General features: G+C 34.3%; 1 protein-coding gene across 1 annotated transcript in view; it reads right to left on the minus strand.

Annotated features, from left to right (window-relative positions):
* GPR98 (G protein-coupled receptor 98) overlaps positions 1-24,963 on the minus strand; it is a gene marked incomplete at its 3' end in the record, with an annotated part of 235,145 nt that overhangs the window by 196,575 nt on the left and 13,607 nt on the right. The window contains exons 9-19 of the mRNA XM_008580425.1: positions 21,447-21,623; positions 19,078-19,301; positions 13,784-13,910; positions 13,500-13,685; positions 12,589-12,769; positions 11,696-11,859; positions 10,458-10,581; positions 9,192-9,458; positions 5,112-5,238; positions 4,000-4,217; positions 2,634-3,377 (exon numbers count right to left, since the gene is read on the minus strand). Of these exons, the coding sequence (XP_008578647.1) occupies positions 2,634-3,377; positions 4,000-4,217; positions 5,112-5,238; positions 9,192-9,458; positions 10,458-10,581; positions 11,696-11,859; positions 12,589-12,769; positions 13,500-13,685; positions 13,784-13,910; positions 19,078-19,301; positions 21,447-21,623 (2,539 nt within the window). The remainder of the gene's footprint in view (positions 1-2,633; positions 3,378-3,999; positions 4,218-5,111; positions 5,239-9,191; positions 9,459-10,457; positions 10,582-11,695; positions 11,860-12,588; positions 12,770-13,499; positions 13,686-13,783; positions 13,911-19,077; positions 19,302-21,446; positions 21,624-24,963) is intronic.

The following is a 24,963-nucleotide window of genomic DNA, read 5'->3' on the forward strand; positions in this document are numbered from 1 at the left end:
TAAAATATTTAACACACTGAATTATTGTGAAGTCCAAATTGGGCAATGTATGGAAAATGCCTTATCAATGTAAAACACTATGCAAATTTGAGGCATTCTAAGCTCTCTGCTTCTATGACTAATTCTCTAGAACAAACATGATCATATTTCTCTAATTTTAGTGTTAACTACTTAAGTAGCAATGCTAAATCATTCAAAATAAAAGTTATAAAGACACCAATATGTCATAGTGGTTCCTTAAGAATTGAGGGAATATGGTAACTCACTTTGCAGTTTAATACTATTCTATATTTCTCAGATTTCATGGAATACATATGTATTACTTTGACAATAAAGGAGAAAATAGTAAAATATATATTGCTTGTACGTAAAACATTTTAACAGTACAAAATGTTCACAGTGCTTACCTCTGAATTGTAGTAGTATGAACAATTTTTATTTTTGTTTTATATGTGTACTTTAAATTTTTTCTATATTGACCATACAATTATTTCTCTAAAAATACACCTTTTTGAAAGCACAGATACCATTACAAACCTTCCAAAATGGTAAAATTAAAGATAGAAAAAGCCAAATGTTAATGAAGTGGAACTCTCATACACCAGAGGTGAGAATATAAATAGGTTCAACTATTTTGAAATACTGTTAGGCAGTACCTACTAAAACTGAATATATTCACACACTCTGATTTGGCAATACCATCCCAGGAATGCACCCAACAGAAATGCAGACAGCAGACATATGTTCATCAAAAAACCTGTATAAGAATATTCATAGAAGAACTATATGTAATAGCCAAAAATTGGAAACAATCCAAACAGAAATTTAAAGTAGCATGAATAAATTGTGCAACAGTTATACAATGGAATTCCATATAGTAATGTGTGTGAAATATCTGCAACAGGCAAAAATATGGATAAGGCTCATAAACAGTACTGAGCAAAAGAATCCAGATACTCAATAGTACATTCTGCTCAATTCTACTTACATCAATTTAAAAATGGGAAAAGCTGATTGTAAGCTCATGAAAATACCAATCACAGGTGGACAGAGTGGTGAGTTAGCTACTGGAAAAGAGCCAAAGGCGGCTTCTGGAATGCTCTGTCTCTTGATCTGGAGGCTGGTTACATGGGTGCTGATACTGATTAATTTTAAGTTTAAGCAATTCATCTATCTGTACAGTTAACAATATGTACACTTTATATATTTTAGAATATAACATATACTATGTTTAATTAGTAACTTTTAAACATATATACACTTAAAAAATTTTCTTTACAAGTTACAAAACACAAAAATAATGTAAGTTCCTTGCAGTCAGCCAAACAGAGAAAAGAAACACCAGCTTTTGCTTCCCCAGTCTTTTCCATTCTCATTCTACAACCATTACCACCACCAAAGGAGTCAAGGTTAACAGATACATGTATGTATTCACACAGTTAGAAGGTGAATAATTTAACTCCACAGAGTGCTGTAAGCACATTCCTTAGGGTTGAAACTGGTAGATATGTGCATGTTGTTCCTTTTGCCCATCTTTTTTTCTGGTGGAAAAAAAATACAACCAAATATCTAATGCCGGAGGTTCAGAAGGAAAATACTCTATTAAGCTATAGCCATATAAGTTCTACTCTAGCTTCTTCCTAAACATAAAACAGAATCAAATCCCAGGATGGAGAGACTGGGAGGGAACCGGTGAGTATAATGGAGGTAACCATGATTAAGGAAATAGCACATGATCCAGCTTAAAGACAACGAAGATTATCTCTTCAAAGCACTCCACAGAGTTCATCAATTTACCTCCTGATACTATAAAATCCACAATCATTTTTTTAAATGTGATTTTTCTCTCCTGAGTCCTTTTCAACCTTACACCCAGCACCCTCCACCTCCAGCAATAATGAACTAGCGGCAGTTCCCCAGGTACAATACACTGTTCCACATTTCTATACCTTTGTTCATGCCTTTGCCTGGAATATCATTCCCCATCCTTACTACTACTTGCAAGACAGGTAACTGTTCCTCCTTCATAGTTTCTTCTCTTTCTTCCTACAATGTATTATAGTGATCTGTTTGCACATCTCTCTCCTAGAGCCTATTCCAGGTTCCTCACCAGCAAAAAACTATGCCTGATTCATTTCTGCAACACTCAGCACAGAATTCATCATGGTCTTGGTAGTCACTTAACAAGCCAGGCTCAGAAAGAGAAATACTGCATGTCCTCACTCATAAGTGGGAGCTAAAAAATAAACAAGTGAATAAAAAAAGAAAGAAAGATATACAGTCACAATAATACACTGGACTTTCAAAAGGAGAGAATAGAACTGAGGTTACCAGAGGTGAGAAGGGGGAGGGGAAGGGAGAGTTAGCAAGAAATTGGTAAAGGGTCACAAAGAATGATTACATTGTGTAATGATGAATATACTAATTATCCTTATTTAATCATCACATATTGCACAGAAGTATTGATATTCAACTCTGTATCTCACAAATACATATAATCAATTATGTTTCAAGAAAAAAAGAACAAAAGTAGAGTTTTAAATACCTGTTAGCTTTTATAAAGATTCAAAATTTTAATTCAGAATTTTAGGAACTTCAAATTTTAATGTCCTAGTTGTGAAGATGACACTCACCATCAGTAATGGCTTCTCCTTTTAGACTCTTGATTCCTCTGGGCACTGCATTTCCATCCAGGTAGAATTCAATTATACCATCATCCAGGATAATTAGGAGATGAAGCCAAACACTTTCTTCTAAATATTTCATGACTGTTGTCTTGGCAATGTACGTAGCATTGGAACCCAACGTTTTGTAATGAAGGGAAAGTGTCACATGAGATTCATTTGTTTGAATTTTTACCCCATAGTAGATGCTCGCATTACCATCATCCTTTGCTATAACAAATCCATTTGTATTGGCATTAGGCATTACCCAAGCTGAAAATGTAAATTTGGCAATTGTGTTATTCCTGGAGGGATGATATTTTGGATTAACAGTCCCAAATGCACCCTCTCGTCCACTGAAGTACAAAGCATCTGTTCCACTATGGTGACGCCGCATGTGTGGTTGTAAATGCACAGTGCTGGGGAAAATTCCAACCAGTAAAAAATCTATCATTGGTGGCAAACCAGCAGTGAACTCACTGGACAGTATTTCCCAGCCTACTCGTACATCACCAAAGACACCCTGTTGCCTCAAAATGGTGAAACTGGTAATATAAGACACATCATCTTCTGAGAGGACATCTTCTGCCACTTCTCTCTCTAAACACTCTGGATCCAAGATGAAAACTCCAAAAGGATCATCATTGAATGGAATCATTACTGTCACCTGGAGGTTGGTTTCTGCTAGTTGGCCTCCAGGACCTGGGAACCCACCTGTAATAAGAAAATTTACAATAAGTGAGAAACCAGAATTTGAAGTACTTTCTAGTATAAGGTGAAGAAAAAGAAATTTAACAAACCAACTTCTGATAAAACAATTTACTCATTATCAATGAACAGTAGTTTCACCATATGGCTCTCACCACATTTTTAGGGGCATGTTATCAAATAATATTGGTTCAGCATAATTTTATTAATAATCAGTCAAGCCTGAAAAGAGTATATAAACTAGATAGGTTTAATTCCTGCACCTAAAACCAAAAGTGATGAGCAAATTGATTATTTAAATTATGGCACAAAGACCAAGCTTTAAGCAACCATGAAATCCATACTTCCTAATTTCTATTAATTTTTTATTGGAAACAATATATTTGGTATGGGAAAAGCCTATTTACAAGTTTGAGGATGGATGTAAGCCTCTATCCATAAAACTGTACCAAGCTAAAGCCACAAAATTAACTTTAAAAACACTTCTATCAAGTACACTATTTTGACATTTAAAATCATACAAGATAATACTTATTTCCTCATCAACTGCATTATCTATACAGCTCTAATTATTTAAGTATAAAATATAAATTTTGGTAGTAAAATAAGAGATGGAAAAACACAGCACCTGAAATGTTCACAAGCTTTAGAATATAAAATTCATTGAATTCAGGAATTTTATCTGGAAAAGCATGAAGAGTTACTGGTTTTGCTTCTTCTCCATCCATGAAGTTAACAGTCCCTGAAGTTTCATAGAACTCCTGTCCAGGTTGCAAAGCAGAATCATTCTGAAACAACTTCCAAGCTACAAAAACATTGCCAAAGTGTCCTCGGTGCCTCAAAATCCTATATAACGAATTAAAGAAAATTAATTTTCATGGAAAATTTATAAGTAGTGAATATAACTCTAATGAGACCTTTCTTTGTTATCTCAGAAATATACTTTTTCTATTTAACATCTTTAAATAAACCAACCAATCAGTCCTACTGAGCAATCATGAAGAATCTCATGGAAAGAGAAGAATGGGGTAGAACTTTAAATAATAAAGAGCAGTCTTACAAGTCTTAGTCTTCAAAGTCCAAACTGAAAGATAATCCTAAGCCCCATCAAAAAATATTAAGATAATAACTAGCAAATGTTTTTCAAAAGCAAAGTATAGGCTAAGAGTAGTCATATCAACAGAAAGTTCCTGGAGACCTTGGATATTTCAAGTTTCTCAGTCCTGACATAAAATGAAGTTGGGATGAGGAGGGTGGAGAGAATAGTTTCTGCCAACCAGCTAAAGTATTTATTGTTGTTGCTGTTGTTTTTGACTAGTGGCAACAGCATAAACAAAGTTTAGCATTCATTCAGACTGCCAACGTTGAAATTATTCAATTCTTGAACAATTTTTTTTTTTTTTTTATCTTTTGTCTTTTTCTGTGTCCGGCAACGGATCACAACCCTCAGTGTCGCCCCCGCACCGGACCGGGGACTGGCAACGGGATCGCAACCCTCGGTGTTGCCCCTGCGCCTCGCTCAGCCAGTGAGCGGGAACCGGTCCGTATGTGGGATCCGAACCCTTGGGCGGGAGCACCGCCGCACTTCCCAAGCGGCGCACTTATCCAGTGCGCCATCGGGCCGGCCCCTTGAACAATTTTTTTAATTGTGAAAGATTAACAGTATTTCAAATTTCTTACAGTTAATTATTTTATTTTATTTTATCCAATTTTGAATTTGCTTTATTCAAATATACTTACCAAAATGTATTAGTCTTTCCTTCTTCTACTGCTTTGTCTATAGGCTCTAGAGAAAAAACACCATTTGGGTCATCATTTGCTTCAATTACGACTGTAGCTATTCCATGTTGGTATACTACTGTATCACCTAAATTGAAAATGGAAAAGTCAAAGTAACAAAAAAAGTAGCTAACTTCCTATTTAATTTATATTTATAAATTAAGAAACAGTTTATAATTAAGTTCAAATTTTCAGCAAGAATTTCCTTACTGAAGATCACACAATAAATGCAAAATACTACTCTATTTCTCCAAAGATGCTCATATATGTGTGTGTACATACGTGTACATATATATATACAGAGACAGAGAGAGAGGGAGAGAGAGTGATGCCTAAGTACGTTTAATGTGAAACAGTTTTGTTTCTTCAAGAAAATGTTTAGTTACAGTGGAGCAACTTTACTGAAAAACAAATAAGACCTTTTCTTTACAATAGGAATATTGCTTCAATAGCTTAACTAGACACCAAAAATATAGTTCCTTATAATTTCAAGTTTTTGAAGTAGAGGATTTTATTTCACAACAAAATGAAGAATTACCCCACAACATAACAATGCTCCTGTCCATGTTAATTAGAATCACTGGCTCAAGTGTTTCCCTTTCAATTTCTGTCTTTGGGCAACAGTTTGATCTCGTCATACATAGAACAAAGCAGTCTCCATGGTGCTGAATTTAATTCCTGTCTACTCCAATTCTTCACTCAGCATGTTGGTACTGTTTTTGCCTGTTTATTAAGTCTCTTCTTATCACCTTCCTGAGGTCTCTATCTCTTCTTCTGTACTCCAGCCATTTCCCATGTGAGCAAAAGTCCTTCCCATCTTCACTCATCTGACTAGAACCTAGTTCTATTCTTCCAGGAGTTCTTCCTTAAATCCCCCTGTTAAGCTAAGTGACTCTCCGCTATGTTCCCACAGCACTTTGCACTTTGTCAGTCTATCACAGCAACTATCACCTTATATCACTACACACACACATACAATTTTACTGCAAGCTCCTTGGACAAATGATTCTTACTCAATTCCATGCTCTAAGAGAACAGGCGCTCAGTAATTGGTGCATAGAATTTATTTACTGCAGAACTGATGCAAATAAAACTTTCAAAATTAGATGAAGACAACACATACAACAAATATACAAATAAATTATGATTATATGTAACAAACCAGCACATCAGAAAACAATTTATATAAATATACAACTGTACTCAACCTCACTTGGTAATTAGCCAATGAAGAGGAAAAAAAGACAAAAAAATAGAAAATCATTGTGTAGAAAATGCTGACAATAAAGAATAATAAAAGAAATATCACATTATAAAATGTAACAAAAATCAATAAAAATAAAGCCTAATTTTGGCAGGGTTCTGCTACCATGTGCATCTGTAATACAACACGTCCCAGTTGGTACTAAAAATTCATTGTTTCTCTGCAAGATGAGCTGACAATATTTAACAAGGGCTCTAAGGATGGCCATGTCCCTTGATCCAACATCAGGGTGTACACTGTGAATAATAACTATCAGGCATGAACACGCCTGCCAGCATAGCTAAAGTCATTACACTCTCGGATGCCACTATTTCTGGAAAAATGTTAAAAGACAAACGCAGAGGCAGTATGAGGTAAGACACACACCTCAGGCCAGTACCCCAGTCACATCTGTGTGCTCCCTCCTCCTGCCTTCTCTCTCTCTCTCTCTCACTCTCTCTCTGTACATATCTCTCTCTCTCAAAATCAAATATATATTTCCCCAATCTCTCTCTCTCTCTCTCTCTCTCTCTCTCTCTCTCTCTCTCTCTCTCACTCTCTCTCTCTGTACATATCTCTCTCTCTCAAAATCAAATATATATTTCCCCAATGACACATTTTACAAAATAAACTAAGTAAACCTCTCTTTGAAAAGTTTTCACTTTCCACTCACTCTTATTAAAGATAATGGGAGATGAATTTCTCACTCTTGAAGAAGGAAATAACAAATACAGAAAGAGAGAAAACTAGAAAGAACCCTGTGATGCTGGATAGGAATGAGATATTATTGTGAAGTAATGGTTTTCAACATACATAACTAGATGCAGAACTACACATGTAAAAGTGTGTGTGTGCATACATGTACATACATACATATACACATATGTTCTCTGTCTCTTTACACTAAGAGAGCCTAGGAAAAGTAAAACCTCAATAACAATAAGCCACCTATTGCCCAGATCTTGGTTACTAAATAACTTTCTTCACTAAAAGGAACCATGGCTTCTTGGAGACATGGCTGTTTTCGTGGTTGTATTTGGAAAAATACAAAATGAGCTCCAAACAGCCTGCTGTGCCAAGAACTAAGAAAATGCTCAAAGAATAGGAGGGACATGTCAAAAAGACAAAGTCCTCCTAAATAGGTTACCACTGGTGAAATCTAGGACAATAAGACCATCAGAATAAATAATGACAGCAAAATATAACCCACTGCATTAAGTAGAGATCATGAGTCCACACTGATAAATATATCAGTGAAAAACTGAAAGTTTTACAAGTAACAGGATATTTATATAGTTTCCAAGTACCTCCACACAGAATACTTATTAATTACAATGAGAAAAAAGTACAGTAGAGAAGCCTGGCAGTCACAACCTTGATCATGGTCAAAGTGAGTATTAGGATAAAGGGAATATCACAATAAATTTTGAAAAAAATCAAAATTATGTGACAACTGAAGGGATATGCTGAGAACACAGAATCACTTCTATGAAATTCCTTCTAGGGATGCAAAACCTGAATCTAATAATGAGGAAACATCAAACAAACCCCAGATGAGAGACATTCTACCTTGTAATCTATATTGCCAAGGTCATGAAAGTCAAGGAAAGACTGGGGAACTACTCCAGATTGAAGAGATTAAAGGGACATGACAATTAAATGCAATAATGCATGATTTGGGAAAGGGTCATTTTGCTAGAAAGGACATTATTTTTATTTTTATTTTTTTCCTTTTTGTCTTTTTTCGTGACCGGCAACGGATCGCAACCCTCAATGTCGCGCCCGGACCAGACCGGGACCGGCCACGGGATCGCAACCCTCGGTGTTGCTCCCGCACCTCGCTCAGCCAGTGAGCGGCCAGTCTGTATGTGGGATCCGAACCCTCAGCGGGAGCACCGCCGCACTTCCCAAGCGGCGCACTGTAGCAGTGCGCCACCGGGCCGGCCCTAGAAAGGACATTATTGGGACAACTCAGGAACTCTGAATGGGGTCTGAAGCAATGTTAACTTCCTGATTTTGATGGCTATATTTTGGTTATGTATAGGAGAATGTTCTAGATCATAGAAAACACACATTAATGTATTCAGAAGTAATAGGGCATCATTCTTTAATTTACTCTCAAAAGTTTCAGGGGAGGAAAAAATCTATTTGTACTCTTAAGAATAAAATAAATATCAAGAGAAGCTACCATCCTTCCAATTTTCTAAAGGTGGGGTCAAAACATTCTCAGGGCCCCAACAGAGGGGTCAAAACATCCTGCTTCATTTGTAGTATTGAGAAGAAAGAAAAGTCAATCTTTTCTCATTGCAGACTGTCATTCTTTTGGGCTATAGGTCCACAGAATTATCAAACAGCCAGTTGGGGTCAGGTGCCTACAGAACTAAGCTTCCCAACCAAGTGTGCTAGCACCCTGCTCTGGGGAAAATGTGTCACAAGAGACTGATCCCTTAAGTCACTGGGTGACTATGCAAGGCCTAAAGCAGCCATATTCCCAAGGCTCATTGTTTTTACACGTTTAAGAATTTTATTCCTTATGTAATATCAGAATTTTCTATTTGTGTCATATTGTGAAAAAAAAAGGTTAAAAATAATGCTGTAAAGTAAACCAGGTACATGAAGATTCAACACATATATCCTTCACCCCCAATACAGCTATGAAAACAAAAAAAATTTTGCTCTTGAATAGTCACAGAAGATAGTTAATTACTACTTGGCACCACTACTGGACAGTAGTACTTAATGTCATCTTAATAAAGCACTGAAACAACAGATCTGCCATAAATACGTAATTTATTTACCTGTTGAATTAAAGAGGATTATATAAAAGGGTTCATCTGTTTCTGGGATACCATCTTCATTAACAAAAACAGATAAGTTCTGCTCTCTACTTCCAACCTCAAAAACAAGCATTTCTCCTTTTTCAACAGGAACAAAGTCGCCCTCTCTTGCAGTAGCCTTCCCATCCATCGTAGCGTATTGGACAGTGCAGGTAAAATCAACAGATCCGTTTCTGAGAACTGTAAAGTTAGCAGTCTCACCTTCCTGAACCTTCACTACACGAGGTTCTGAAATATCCATGAAGAAGAAACATGTAAGCTTCTCTGATTCCATCTACATATTTTCAGACCACTTAATGTTTCTCCCAGCCCTCCACACGAAATTCCCTCTACTATGTCTTTGCTTAAAGAATCAGCTCTGTTCCCAACCCCTACATGAGGCTCCTTCTGATTACCTAAACAGTCAATGGCCTTCCTCTTGCCTTAATTTCTACAGAATCCATTGTCTTCAACACCCAATCTGTCAGTAAACTGCATACTGTTTAAAAATCCTCTGCCTACTGCTTCAAATACCTCATTTCCAAGTTGAGGCTGTAAATTCCTTGAAAACAGGCCCAGATATCTTATGCTTTATTTTTGCCATAGCAGTTACCAGAAAGCTGAGCATAAGATGAATTCATTAAATACATATTAACTGAAGATTAAGAATACAAATCAAGAAAATTCAAGAGGTTGAAGAGATTTCTGCTGTATATAAGTAAATTGACCTATATACAGCTTACAAAAAAGATTCAAGAAAGAAATAGGCATCAATAAAGTTCCATAAATTAAAAGATGCCTCAGGTGGCAAAATATAGTTCTAAAGAAAGCACTAAAGTGGCAAAAGTAGATCAACTTCAATTAATATGACCATTAAAAATTAATTATTATAGCAAGCGGCCATCCGTTAGGTACAATGCCCAGGCCCTGAACTGGCTAGACTGCACACTGGAAGAGAACACATAAAGGAGTATTCTTTTCTGCACAAAAATTCCATGGAATTTGAAAGGGGGAGATAAAGTTAATAAAACAGTACTTATTTTATTTTTCTTCTTGCTTCAGAAGATCTTTAAAAATATTTGTTAACACTACAAACAGAATGAATAACCATCATGGACTGAATCATGAAATCATATTTAAATAAGCATCAGCTGTGCTTTATTAAAAATGTTCAGCTGAAAAAATTTAAAATATATATATTCTGTTTAGGAAAGATGTAAACTCACTCACATAAGATAGCAATACCACCTGCAAAATAAATGGGATCATCATTTCTGGTAATCCTCAGAGTTGCTGTTGTTTTATTTCCCACTTTAGCTCCTCCAGTGGCATTAACTAGGATAATGGTAAACTCTTCCACTTCCTCTGGAATCTTTTGGAAAATGTTACATGCTTTAAGTCAGGTGATTAATACACGTAATTACATTATATATTTCTAAATTATTGGTTTATTTTTTTAGAAAAGCTCTATTTATAGTATAATGTTCATTTCCTTTTCTGAAGCAGACCTCCCTAAAGTATTCAAGTAAGACTCAGAACCCCCCCAAAATTATTTTAATGTGCATTCATCCAAACAGCGACTTTATTTTGAATGACTAAAATGTAATGGAAATATAGATATATTTTGCCTTACATAAGTTAAAAGTAGATATACCACATAGTTCATATTATTTCTGTAAAAAAATAAGAAAGATGTTTATTAAAAAAATGAAACAGAAAAATAACCTTTTGACCTATCTTGAATAAAGTTCATAATAGTCATTAAAGCTCAACCAGCTCTCAAAGGCCTCTCACAAACCTTACTGAGCTTTCACCCGAGTGGATCATAAAGACCTCACTCCTGTGTCCTAACAAGATGAGATTCCCCACATCTCAGGTCTAAATGAAATCCCAGGTGGACACTGTTTCTCTTTCACATCATCCATGTCAGCTGGTCCTCTACTCCCCCTACAACAGAAAAGTGTTGGAATTTTGTCTCCTGAGAGATGGCCTGGAGAAAAGGGGAAAGACTTTCAGAGCTGTTCTAAGCGTAGCTCCTCTCAGAAAGGTTCACTCCCATTGTTACTAAATTCTTTCTCTTTACTATCAGTAAGGAGAAACACCATGTTGGATCCACAATCCATGTGGCCCTGCGTCCTGATTCTGAGGGTGCACCATAGCATAGCCGGTAGCTGACCTTGTCTTCAAAGGGCCTAAGTGCAAGCCAAGAGCTTAACCTCTCCCACAACCACAAATCCCTGACATTTAACACATGAACAGTGTTACTGACCATTGTCAGTGCTAAGAGATAAATTTAATATGACTTCAAGGGAACCAAAAAATAATTTTACTATAAATGGCTTATGATCAGACATTGTCATACCAGAGTTCTCTTATTACATACTTTCATCACAAAATATATTACCAGATGTTTAATTATTTAATAAAAAATAATTATTGGGCAACTACAACAAGTAAAGCAGAGTTATATATGCAACTTGCTTTACCTCATCTGGAAGGGAGTAAATGGTGATATTTTTTGAAAATTCCTCATCTTCAAAGAAAATAGTCCCTCGCACAGGAAATACATCTTGTGTAAAGTCTGGACTAACCACCCATGATACAGAAACATCACCAAAGTTGCCTCGATTTCTTATTACACCATAGACAGCTGTGAAAAACAAGTAAGTACAATATATGAATATATACCAAACAACTTTAAAATGATGAGTAAAGAAATTGCTCAAATAAACAAAAGTAAAAATAACACCTCTTTTTAATAAAAGCCAATTATTTGCTTGGCACAGCCTCCAAGGTCCATATAAAAAAAATTAGCCTATTCCTCCCTCTGTAGGTATACAATTTATAAAACATATGGACTCAATCTTTTCTATCACAGGTTGGGATTTTAAAAGTCAGTCAGCATAGGAAACAGAATAGTGATTCTTAGGTACACCTATCATAAAGTCTTATAGGGATATCTGCTAAAGGCAGTTAGAGGAAGCTGCATACTCAGGAGCTATTTTCTCACCAGACAGACACGGCTCTAAAAATAAAATATTTCTCATTTCCTGTCACTGCAAAAGTGCCCTAGCAGTAACTCTCAGTTCTAAAGTTTTCCTGATTTGATTTGACTCATTCCTTAGTATTCAAGTTGCTCTGCATATGGTTAATTGAAATCAAAATATAACTGAAGTCATCGGTGTCATCACAATACTGCGTAAGAAATAAAAACAGTGATCCTGAATATGATTTTTGAAAAGACCAATTTCTGCACTATATGTAGTTTCTATGGCAAAATAGGCAACTGAAAATAACTAGTTAATAAAGAAATACACTAAAAATTGATTATATTTTCTCTTCAGTAAATAGAAATAGAATATTAGACAGAATAAATTACCTCTATAGATATCATCTCCTTTGCTTTCATTTATCATCACAATCAGACCATCAGAAATAAATTCTATAATCCCATGAGGATCATCATTTTTTAGAATTGTTATGTTGACAACTGTAGTACTTCCCAACTTGCTTTCCCATTCACCATGGCTGCTGAGGACCACCCAATAGTTCTCATCCAGCTAAAACAAACAGATTAAATTAGGACATTTTTACAGCAAATACAAAACATATATAGTCAAGAATATTAATACATTCAATTTTTCAGAAACACACAACTCACTGAAAGGACAAAAGAGCCGATATTATTCCTAAAAATTTTTTAACATGCTCCTATCAAGTAAGAGAGATACCAGAGATAAGTATACATTGTCCAAAAAGAGCAAAAATAAACAATGATAATTACTCTAAAATGGTAAGAAGATTAGATGTTATCATTGGTGATCTAGGCATTTAAACTAATAAGAGTAAATAAAGTTAATTTAAAAGCTACACATGCACTGTTGTATAAACATAATGAAACTACACCTAGTTCCACTAATATAAAACTTACATTTATTTCCTTAAAAAAAAAGTAATCTTACAGCAGAACCACATCATTAAAACTTCAGTCAATACAGGTCACATAAAATAAAGCTCAGCATAAATAAAGCTAAAAGATGAAAACTGATCACACACTGAAAGTTTCAGGTTGTCTGGTATTTCTTAACATAGGACAAAAATATACTATTCTATTCTGAACAAGGTTTTTAAAGCTTGTTTTTATTTTTCCAAACATAAGTACTTCTCAATCCTTTCTTGCCCCCTTCCTTTCTTTGTCTCCTTGCCAATGTTCAAAATGTTTATATTCATAATATGCCACATACTATCAACCTTACACAAAAGCACAAGGAAAAAAATAGAATCCTTTACCTCTGGTATCCCATCCAATCTTGCTAGCAAGGTGATCACTATCTCTCTTTCCCCAGGTTTAAACTCTAACACTCCCGTATTTCCATAGAATTCGTTGCTATCTCTTGGTTCTACTCGGTAGTGTAGAAACTGCTTAATGAGAGCCCCCCTGGACCGGATGATGTGGAGCTCTACAGATTCTCCTTCCTTTAAAAAAAAAAAAAAATCCACAGAAGTTCAAATCCTTCAAGATCATTTTTCTGAAGGTATGAGCACAAATGGATTAAAGTTTCTTTCATACTTACTTCTATAAGGTAGGGACCTTTGGAATCAGGAGAAAATTCAAAAACTCCCCCAGGATCATCATTTTCCAAAATAATTAAGTTACGGCTAGTATATCCAGATTTCAGCACTTGATTTTCCACATTAGCCCTGGAGAGGTCAAAAGGAAAAAAGGTACCCACTACCTATAGTCTTCTGAATTTTGCAGGTTTCTAAGGCAATATTTACAACTCTTCCAGATAATGGGAAAAAAAGATTATTAGGAATTAGTAATTAAAGTGAACTTATGTTAATTAAAATCACTTAAGATCAAAACAGCTTTAGTCAGAACAGTTATGGAGAACTTCTATTTCTGAATTCATTATATGCTTTTTTTATTTGACTTAAACCAAACATGGTATATACATACCAAGAATACAATAATCACAGGTTATAAATATGTTTTATTTATATAAAGTATCAAAATTTAGAGATTGGATTCCAACTTTAGAAAAATTTAATTTATAACATGTAGTAAGGAAATACATTTAAACAAAATCATATTCTAATTTTTACTTGCACTTGAATTTCTTTTTAAAAACTCATTACATAAGCTTATACTAGCTGAATAACGATACATAAAATTTGGATAACTATACGGACTAAAGCAAGCCACACTAATAAAAAATAAACACAATTATGATTAGATTTCAGGGATACTTTTGCTTTTAAATGCTTTTTATTCACCTCAATTTTAACCTTGTGCCTTTTTTTTTCTCTTGGTATAAAAGAAAATGTAGGACATATAAGAAAAAAAAGGAATAGAATGGATCTGAGATGCATGACATGTTATAATAATTTCTAAATATATATCTCAAAAGAACATATTAAAAAAATTTTTTTTAATTTCTGGTTTTATACTCAGTGTATAATTAGAATGATCAAAGGGACTTGCACTGAAGGCTTTAAGGGTTTAAAAGCCAGCAGGCTCTTAAGAATTCTCAATCCTGCAAGCTGCTCTAAACCTTTCCAAATGTCACTTGCTATTGAACCAATAAGTATTCATGATCCGACCTTAAAATCACAATGAAACCATGATTAGTAAGTAGAAGTATACAGAAAGGACAGCTCATTGAATTAACATCCTTCCCTAGCTTTTGGAAATCTTACAATGAATACCAAGCACGCTAGTGGCCACAGAAAAGAGAGTTCAAATAATATGAATTATTTATTATATTGTTAATGCAATCACATGATTTTCATAGCAAATTTCTCATATTTCATTTATATCAATATCTTCAAAAATTAAAATTTCCTATGTTCACATGAGCTAGAAGATTTAAAAACTGGATCAGAATGTAAAATATAAAAATCCAGGGCCGGCCCGGTGGCGCACTGGATAAGTGCGCCGCTTGGGAAGCGCGGCGGCGCTCCCGCCCGAGGGTTCAGATCCCACATACAGACCGGTTCCCACTCACTGGCTGAGCGAGGGGCGGGAGCAACACCGAGGGTTGCAATCCCGTTGCCGGTACCCGGTCCCAGTCCCCGGTCCGGTACGGGGGCAACACTGAGGGTTGCGATCCGTTGCCGGACACGGAAAAAGACAAAAAGACAAAAAAAATATATAAAAATCCATTCTGAGCATTAAACAAATGAATTTTATTTTTAAACTGTCTGAAAATATTCTACCCTTATGTAAAATGCAAATTCTGAAAAGTTCTGCATATAACACTGAGATGTAGGCAGGAAATTGCTTAGACATACTAAGAAAACCAATGGAAAAGTTAATATTGTTGATTGCTAATTTTCCATTAAAAAAACTACAAGATTCATAAAAGATGCTGGGAAAGAATTTTACAAGTAAGGCACGATAATTGTTTTCTAGAATAAACTATAAGAAAAGTTAAATTTTATTCAAAACATTGTTACACTAATTCTCAAACTTTTTATCAAGTATTTTAATGCATTTATAATTGAAAAGCCTTAGGACCAAAAAATAAAGCTCTGCTTATCATTAGAAAATGAAACTACACACAAAGCATGCATAGCCAAGTGGACAAGCGAAATTTCTCAAGACCTGTGACCATGCAGAAGAGCAGCCTGTCCAATAAAATAACTTGCAAAGCAAAAAGTTGAATCACCAAAAACAAGGCATTATTTTGCACACTTACCCAAAATACACCACAAACCTTTCAGTTTCTACCCTGTCAACACAGAAAGAAGTGTGGGAGAGAGGAAAAAGAGGTGGGGGCACCATTTGCCAAAATCTCACTAATACTGCTAGAAACATAGAATGGCAGGGTAAAAATAAGCTGAAGAAAGTCTTTCTTCTTTTCCCAAGAGCTAGTCACGTTCACTTTATGGGAACTCTGCCCACTGGATTCTTTGCTATTGACAAATGCTAGCAAGAGGTTCGGCGGTTCCCACTTACGGAATATGACCCCATGGGCAGCCAGCATGTCAGGACTCATTGAAGACATTCCTTTCCTGGCCTCCTCCAAGGCGTCATGCCTGCCAAGCACTGTACATGCTCAAAAACTGCAGCAGCTGAGCAAATTTCATTCAGCCCTACATATAATTACTTAGTAGCTTTAATTAGGTTTAGAAAAAAAATTAAAACCTCCATCCTCAGATCTAAAGCCAGTTGTTCTTTGAGTTAGAAAAAACAAAACCCCAAAAGCAGAGAAATTTATACTTTTAATCATTTGCGTAGCAATATACTCAAGAAGCTATGTCATCATATCTTTTAATTATGACAAATATTACCTAAATACAACTTTGGATCAGAAAATTGAAACACTTTTCCAAATCCCCAATGTATTTCATTTTCAAACATCCTTGAATAAAGAAGCACATGTCAAAATGTACAGCCCTTGTGCCTCATTTTTAAAGTCACATATACCATTTATAAATATGGGGTTATATATCACACATATCAAAAATACTCTGAAATAAACTGGCATAATAAAATTGTTTTCTAATTTGAAGAAAGTTAAACAATAGTATTTTTTAACTATTATGATATTGAAAGCACCATAAATTGTTTAGTACCAGAGCAACTTTTGCCCATATTTAGTTGAAATATAGAGAATTAGAATCTGAATTTGACATTGAGAAAATTGTAAACTGTACCATAATAAAGTATTAATTATTTTTTGTTGCAATATTGTTGTGACTCATTGTAATCACACCTACTAGCATTCATCCATTCTTTCACTTAAGTTTTGTTAAAACTTTGTAAAATTAAGAGGAAGGTTTTGATAAAATATGCTATTTTAAGTTGCACATTTTATTCTCATGCTTATTTAACTAAATATGTCTTTGAACACAAATGTAATTTCCTCATTCTTGTTCATGCACAATTGAGATAATGCAAGTATGTACTAGTTACTAATTGAATTAAAACATTTTAATATACATTTGAACTAAATTCCTTAATTTGAAAAGAACAAATTTCCGTAATTTTCTACCCTATAATTTGTACTTCCTTTTGTATTGTTTCCACCCATAGGAGAGAGAAAAAAAGTAAAAAAAAAATACTAATTGAATTAAAACATTTTAATATACATTTGAACTAAATTCCTTAATTTGAAAAGAACCAATTTCCGTAATTTTCTACCCTATAATTTGTACTTCCTTTTGTATTGTTTCCACCCATAGGAGAGAGAAAAAAAGTAAAAAAAACCAAACAAATAAAAACAAAAAAAAATGTTTATATAACATTTTTTAAATGATTATTTTAAAAGAATATAAAGAATAGTCATAAATCTGCAGAGGTATAATTTAAATCGTTTCCTAAACATTTAGTTGAGAGCAGAAACTCTCAGCTGAGCTAACAAAATTTCTATGGATTGCTACAGCTTTGGTTAACAATCAATGTTAATTATTCTATAGTTGTTTTTTTTTTTAAGAAAGATTGTCTACTGATTTAATAGGTTCTCAAACCTAATTTAAAGAAAAAGGACATAAGTAAACAAAAATAGTTTTTATCTCATTACATTTCACTGGTTTTTAATCAAATGAAATACCTTTCCTTAAGATTTAATCTAAAATATATATTAAAACCATATGTCATTTGATTTTTGCTGTTGTTTTCGATGTTGTTTGCTTGGTTTTTCTGTTGTTTTGTTTTACTTTTTATGTAAGAAAGGAAGCAAACATAATGTGGTTCAGAAAGCAAACAAAATGAACAGTGAACACTGAATAATTTGTTCTCCGTATTATATATTTCTCTTTCACATAAAAATAAAAAAAGCAACTACTCATCAGTTTTTTAAAATGTGTTTAGACAAATCACCTACAAGGAAAAACCTACAAGGGGCTGATAGTAAAATATAGAGCGGCCCAGGGATATAAAAATAAAATAATTTTCACTACTTCAGTCCTGAATAATATAGTACAAAATATCTCTTGAATTTATCTGTGAATTTCACTGTTTCTAAATGTGACTTGTGCAAAGCCTTCAAGCCATAGTAACCTTCTCTCACATGTATCAACTTTAACATAAAGAGACCTGTAGTAGATAAACTTGGTTTTGATCTTAAAAAATCATTAACACCAATTAAACACAGTATTTTTTCTTTCATTTTTGAAAGGATTTTCTGAATTACTGGGAAAAAAAAGTTTTTGAGGTTGTCATATTTTCTTAATATAAAATACCCACTCAGAAATGCTAAGTAAAGTCTTATTATTACTGAAAAGGTACACACCTTACAATTGTGTAATTTTTGGTTCCCTGGAAAATTAGTATTATTTAATGCTTACATTCCATGTAAAAAAGAGAATTTCATTATATGAAGATTAATGCTTTCTTTTTATTCACTCACAAAAGCTCTAATCCTCAGCCCTGTTGAAAATGAAGCCAGCAGAGCTGTTTGCTTAACCTAACATTTTAGATTTGTTGCTGCCTATTTTTTTTAATATAGCAACATATTAGCTATGCTGCAGATTTATCTGACCTGCCATAAATTCTCTGTGTAATGCTTCTTCACAATGACTAGCAGAGTAAAAGTTCTCTAAAAGAGAATAATATTCATAGTCAAACCAGAGCTGTCAACAAATAACAGAAAAGTCTGAAGGCCAACATAACAATATTTACTTGATTGTGTAATGCTTCTTCACAATGACTAGCAGAGTAAAAGTTCTCTAAAAGAGAATAATATTCACAGTCAAACCAGAGCTGTCAACAAATAACAGAAAAGTCTGAAGGCCAACATAACAATATTTACTTGATTTTTTTTTTTTACTTTATATGTAGAAAAGAATTAAAACAAAAATCAAAATTATTTAGAACTCTAACATATAACTGTTAGTAGACATTACCTATATAGGTTATTACCTGTCTAGAGAAAGTGTTACAGTTTCATTCATTTCCGGTATATCATCACCTTTGACAGTAATATTTATTGTTGTGTCACTTTGCCCAGATAAAAACAAAACAGAGCCATTAAAGGGACCTATATCATCCAGAGTAACTGCTTTTGAATTAAAGCCAGAGGGCTTCAAACTCCAATAGACAGTAGCCTGGCCATCAGTTCCATCCCGATGTAAAGGAATGTATACCTTATAAAAAGAAAAAAACAGAACAATTTCTTCTAAAACATATGCTTACAAATTACATAAGTTTTGCAGTTAGTATGTGCACATATTATTATGTGAATATATATATTCTATACAGAGAAGTAAACTATTAAATGACAAAAATAATTCAACAAGCTTTCTCTTTAAACATGAAAATAATTTCATACATAACTATTTTTCAGTTATAATTACATTATAACTGTTTTTTTTCCTAATCAAATTTATCTACAAAATTATTCTCACCCAAAAATGTGTCTAACCTAGGATTTGTCTTATTAAAAAATACAAATATTTTAAAAGCCAAAGAATCATGAAAAACATAGAATACTGCTAAAGAATAAATTTCCATCACAGGTTCTCTGAAAAAATAATTAAATTATTATCAATATATTAACTGAAAAATAAAATTTTATGATTAAATCTGTAAAATTATATATTATGCAAATGCATCCTAAAGTGACAGGGGGCAAAATAAGGCATTGTTTCTAACCGTACAATAAATGCAGTAGAAATAAAATGGCATACTCATAACATAACTCTGGGTTACCTTGGGCTAGTTACTTAATCTCTCTGATCTCAATTTTCTTATGTGGAATGAAGCTAATGATTCTTTATTTTGCAAGTTTGTGGTGAGGATTAGAGATAATTTAAGTAAAGCATCTAGGGCAGTGCCTCTCCGTAGTACGAGCCAAATAAATGAAAGTTATAATAATTCTGAAACAAATTGTATTTGGTAGTTTTGTTCAAGTGTAGTACACTTTAAATACATATGATAAAAGGATCACTAAAAATCATGATTGAAGTTTTTTCAAACAAAGAATATAAATGAATACTTAATGGTAGATATGCTATTCTTCCTATGCTCCTAAAAGAGGTACCCTCTTTTTTCTTTGCCCTTTAACATAGCTCATCTTGAAAAAGACAAGATATGTTCACCACTAACCATTCTGCTGCTTTGGCTAGCAACAGTCAGAACCCAAGACTAGTGAGCAAAGTAAGATTCACAGGAAAGACAAAAAAAATTAACAGAGGTCTGGGACCCTAAATCACCCTGAGGGAGTGGGTATGCCCAGGCTGTATACGGGACAATGAGAACAAAGGGAAACTCCTAATTTTTCTGCTGTTTCTCAAGAGGGGAAGAATGCAGGTCCAAGGAGCCCAAAATTTTCCTCAAAGCTAATTTCCCTCAAGGGAGAAATATGAAATGGTAAATTTACAGCTTTATAAGATAAACAAATAAAAGCAATTCACTCTTTAAGAACAAACTAAATACTTTTTAGTTTTTAGAAGGAAGCAGCATATTAAGAAAAATATAAAAAACCAAAACCGTCTTGAAAGATAAAGCTTTTCTGTCCATTTATAGAATCTAATAGACCAACCAAGGAAATTGTGGTCACCATATTTTAACATGAGGCTTTGATAACAAAAATAATTCCCCTCATTCCCAATCTAAACTCCAAACCAATTTAAATCAAATCTATGCTTGAGGGACTTAGAGAGGGTTTCAGGGACAGATTGTGGCTCAGAGAATGGGAAGGATGAAGGACAGAGCTACCCCTAGATAAGAGAAGACTTGGGAAAAATTTAGCCAAGGTGGGGGTGGGGGGTGTTATGTATGTGAATATGCTTTTATGTGTGTGTATGTGCAAAAATTTACATATATATAAAAAATTCCTAAGATTCAGCATTCCACAACTTTACCACCATCAAGCACAGGACCCAAGGCAGCCACCTCAGTCCTACCCAAGGCAAGCACACAGAGTACTCAGAGATGGAGTTGGTCAAGAACACCTGTGGTACCATGACATAGCCATTACATAAAAATGTTTATGTTCAGGTATCACTGTGACAAATGTCATAGCATTACCTGAAAGCAGTCACATCAAAATATCCTACTCCTGCTATGAACAATTAATTCTAATTTTATTCTACTGAATATAGCAAAAGAGGATGGAAAAATCACACACTCATCACTTACTTATGTAAAATGACATATTGAAGGTTGGATGTAAATGGTAAAGCTTCTTAAGATTTGTTAACTCTAAGTGCTAAACCTACTTAAAAAAACAGCATCTGTACATTACCTCAAACTCATTAGGCCCCATTAATAAGAAAGAGCCTACTTACCACTTCGGCAGAAGAACCTTCTGGTTCATGCAAAATGATTGGTAGATTGCTAGTAAAGCCAATTTCTCCATTTGCAATGGCCGGAGTAACCAGTAAAGAAATATTTCGAATCTTCCCAAATCTGGGACTTACAGGTGGGATTGGGGGAATTATGTTCACCAACTGCACAGTTTCCAACTAAAATAAACAAAAACAATAAGAATTGATAGAACAGAAATTTTTTAATTAAAATAAATAAAGCCTTAATAGCAAGGGACACCAACGTACAATTATGGGTAACTGTCAGCAATAGTGTGGCAACTTCATTCTCCTCCTCATTCATTCACCATCCCTTTTCCTGTACTTGCTTCTTGAGCTCTTTCTGTTCCTCAACTATTATTCCCCAGGGTTCTTCCTAAACCCATTATCTTATAGTTTCATGCCCTCTTCTTAATAATCTCTGGATTTCTCCCTCAAATTCCAAATTGTTACAACCAATCACCACTGGACAACACAAAAATATCACACAGTCACTTTACAGATAGAATGTCTAAAACAGAAATCACTACCTCTACTCCATGCCCACTCACCACCACCATCACTAGCTCTGCCATCTGCTTTTTCCTCCTTGCCACTGACATACAACTGCCTTGGCCTTAAAGCCAAATATCAGAAAGTTGTCCACATCTCCTCCCTCTCTTCCACTGATCAATCCACTTCCAATCAATCATCCACTCCCCTTCTCTGCCAGACAAAACCTAGTATCAGAAGACCGTTTAGAACTCCAATTGTAACTCAATGCATCTTTACACTCAGAGAAATGGAATGTATGTACAACATATAGTGTTCCTATAATTAATTAAGATGACCACCAGAGTAACTTTTCATGGTGCTCTCCTCATTTAAAATGCCCTCCCTTCATCATCTCACAAGTCCAAAATGTACCCACCCTTAAAGACAAGCTAAATTTCCCTCTTTCATGAAGACTTCCTTGGATTCTCCAGTCTTTATTCTTCCTCTCTCTGAGCTTCTACTGTTACCCTCATTGAACTTAGAACTTAATTATAAATTTCACAGATTGCTTGTTTCTCATCCAGACTGTTACTTCCCAACAGGCCTGTAGAGCTCTTGTGGGTCTGTGTCCTCCTCAGCACTTTCCTAATATGAGGAATCTTCAAAAAGTTCATGGAAAGATTAGTATTATCTTTTAAATCCATTTTCCATGAACTTTTTGAAGTACTCTCATAAAAGACATAGTCCCAAAACTGCAGCAGCTTTGTGAATATTTGTTAATTTATTCCTCCAACACAAACTGAGCTCTAAAGGAATCCTGATATATCACAAACCTTCAACATCTTAAATACTCATGTTCTAACTTTTCAAAATCCAGTTCATCAATCCACATGGTGTTCACTTGAGGAGTATAGAAATAGTAACCATTATAGGACTGCAAAACCATAGGGATTTTAAGTTAAAATACAGTTTTGAACTTAATGAAACATTATGTAACTCCCACTCTATAGAACCTTCTGTTAGGCTCTGTAATGTTGAAATGATGCCTCTAGGTAACCACCAGCAGAGACATGGGATCTAAGTTGATTTCCCGTAAGCAGACAGGACTGGAACTGATCTCCCACATAATTTCATACTTTGTAATGAACAATAAACACCTAAAAGGGCAAAAGTAAATGCCTTTTTCAAATGTCACATGTTTTGCTTTGAAAATCATATACAAGAGAAAGACATGAATAATTCCATATTTGGTAAATATTCACTTGAGTGAAAAAAAAGCAATTACATTGACCAATTTTGTCAAGTATTGGTACATAGACTAAGCCAAGTAAAATAAAACCTGATTCTTTAGCATAATGTTTTTACTTTGCAAGATAACTAAAATGTAAAGATAGTTAAATTCACTTAACTGTCATTCTTTCCAGAGAAAAGGAATACGTGTACATGTACACATATATATGTATTTATCTTACAAAATAGCACAAAGAATAAATGAAATACAAATATTTGAATGGTATGTAAATATAAAGGCAGGCATTGTTTGGAGGCAAATATGTTTCTGAAATATGCTGGTTATATGTGAATAAGCACATATTTGCGAATGAAGACTCCCATTCCTGTATATTCACAAAGAGCTAAACTGATAATATCATTTAAAACAAGGATAGAAACAGTACATTTTTACTAAAAACTTTTCAAAGAGAAAGGAAGAAAAGTCGTATCTTCCTTACATTTATCAGAATGTTATAGAATTAATTCTAGGTATAATATTTTTGAAAAATATAAAGAAGATATAGAAGTCTGTGAAATGAACTGATAAAAAAGGAAATGCTAATTTTACATGGGCCTTTTCTGTCTGGGTTCCTTAAGCATCTGCTAAATCAAACTGCTCCATTCATTCATAAACACTCATTCTTTGCTTTCAGATAGTTTGAACTGGGACAGCACATTAGTAACCCATGCCTGCCAAAAGTTGTATCTCAGACTAATGTATTTAGCTGAGAGGGTTACTAAAGAATAAGGAGCTCATGTCTCAGATTCTCCTTTCTTTAGTTTCATTCAACTTTCCATGCAGTCTTATGGTTCCTATTCTTGAGTTGCTCATCCATTATGTACTATACAAACCACATGACCTTCTTATTCCAGCCAGCCTTACAGAGCCTACAGCTGTTCTGAACCTCAAGGAATTTTGTCAGTGACTAATAATGCCTTTTTCCTCCCTAAACAACTGTTAAATTAACTGTCTGCACCATAAAACCTTTGTTTTTTTTAACTGAATAGAGAGATACATTAAGAATTGAGTCTAGAATTAGTGATGCAAACATCTTTCTAACCCAGGATCACCAAAAATCAGGTATTAAATCCTTATTCGAGTTCTTCCTTAGTTTTCAAGTGTCATAAAAGTAAATTCTGTTGTGTTCATAGAATACTGAAGTAAAATAGCTAGGATAATATCTGACTCACAGAAGTTTCTTAATAAAGATTTGTTTGCATGGGAATTATCTGCAGCTACTTTGATAGAGATATTGAATATTTTCAAGACATTAAAAGTTGAATATAAAGGTTACTGATATTAGCACAGAGACAGGGGTCTCTATCCACAGTAAAAACTTCTCTTGAGGCATCATGAGAAAAGAAATTAGAAAGCTAAGAACGGATACAGAAGAGTTCTCCATAACCCAAAGACAACATTTTTGCATTATAAATTCTCAAACTCCTATCATATCACTGCAACTACTCCAGGAATGCCAGGATGACCAGGCATCAAGAAAGCAATAGCAACTGTAAATTCCTTGCTTCATTCAATTTGTTTTAATAATTTGGTTCTCATGTGAGTCACAGCCTATACAGGATGACGGACAGAAGGGAGAACTGAATACTGAGATATGAGGGACAAAACACCTTAAATATATGTTAATGAGAATGTTCGGAATTCAGAGGACACCAACAACAAAGACAAATGAGAGCACTGACACCAAAAGCAAAACAAAACAAATAATCTCCATTAAATTCTGAAATGCTGGGC

The sequence above is a fragment of the Galeopterus variegatus genome, unplaced genomic scaffold (assembly GCF_000696425.1).
Source record: "Galeopterus variegatus unplaced genomic scaffold, G_variegatus-3.0.2 Scaffold2087, whole genome shotgun sequence".
NCBI classification, from domain to species: domain Eukaryota; kingdom Metazoa; phylum Chordata; class Mammalia; order Dermoptera; family Cynocephalidae; genus Galeopterus; species Galeopterus variegatus.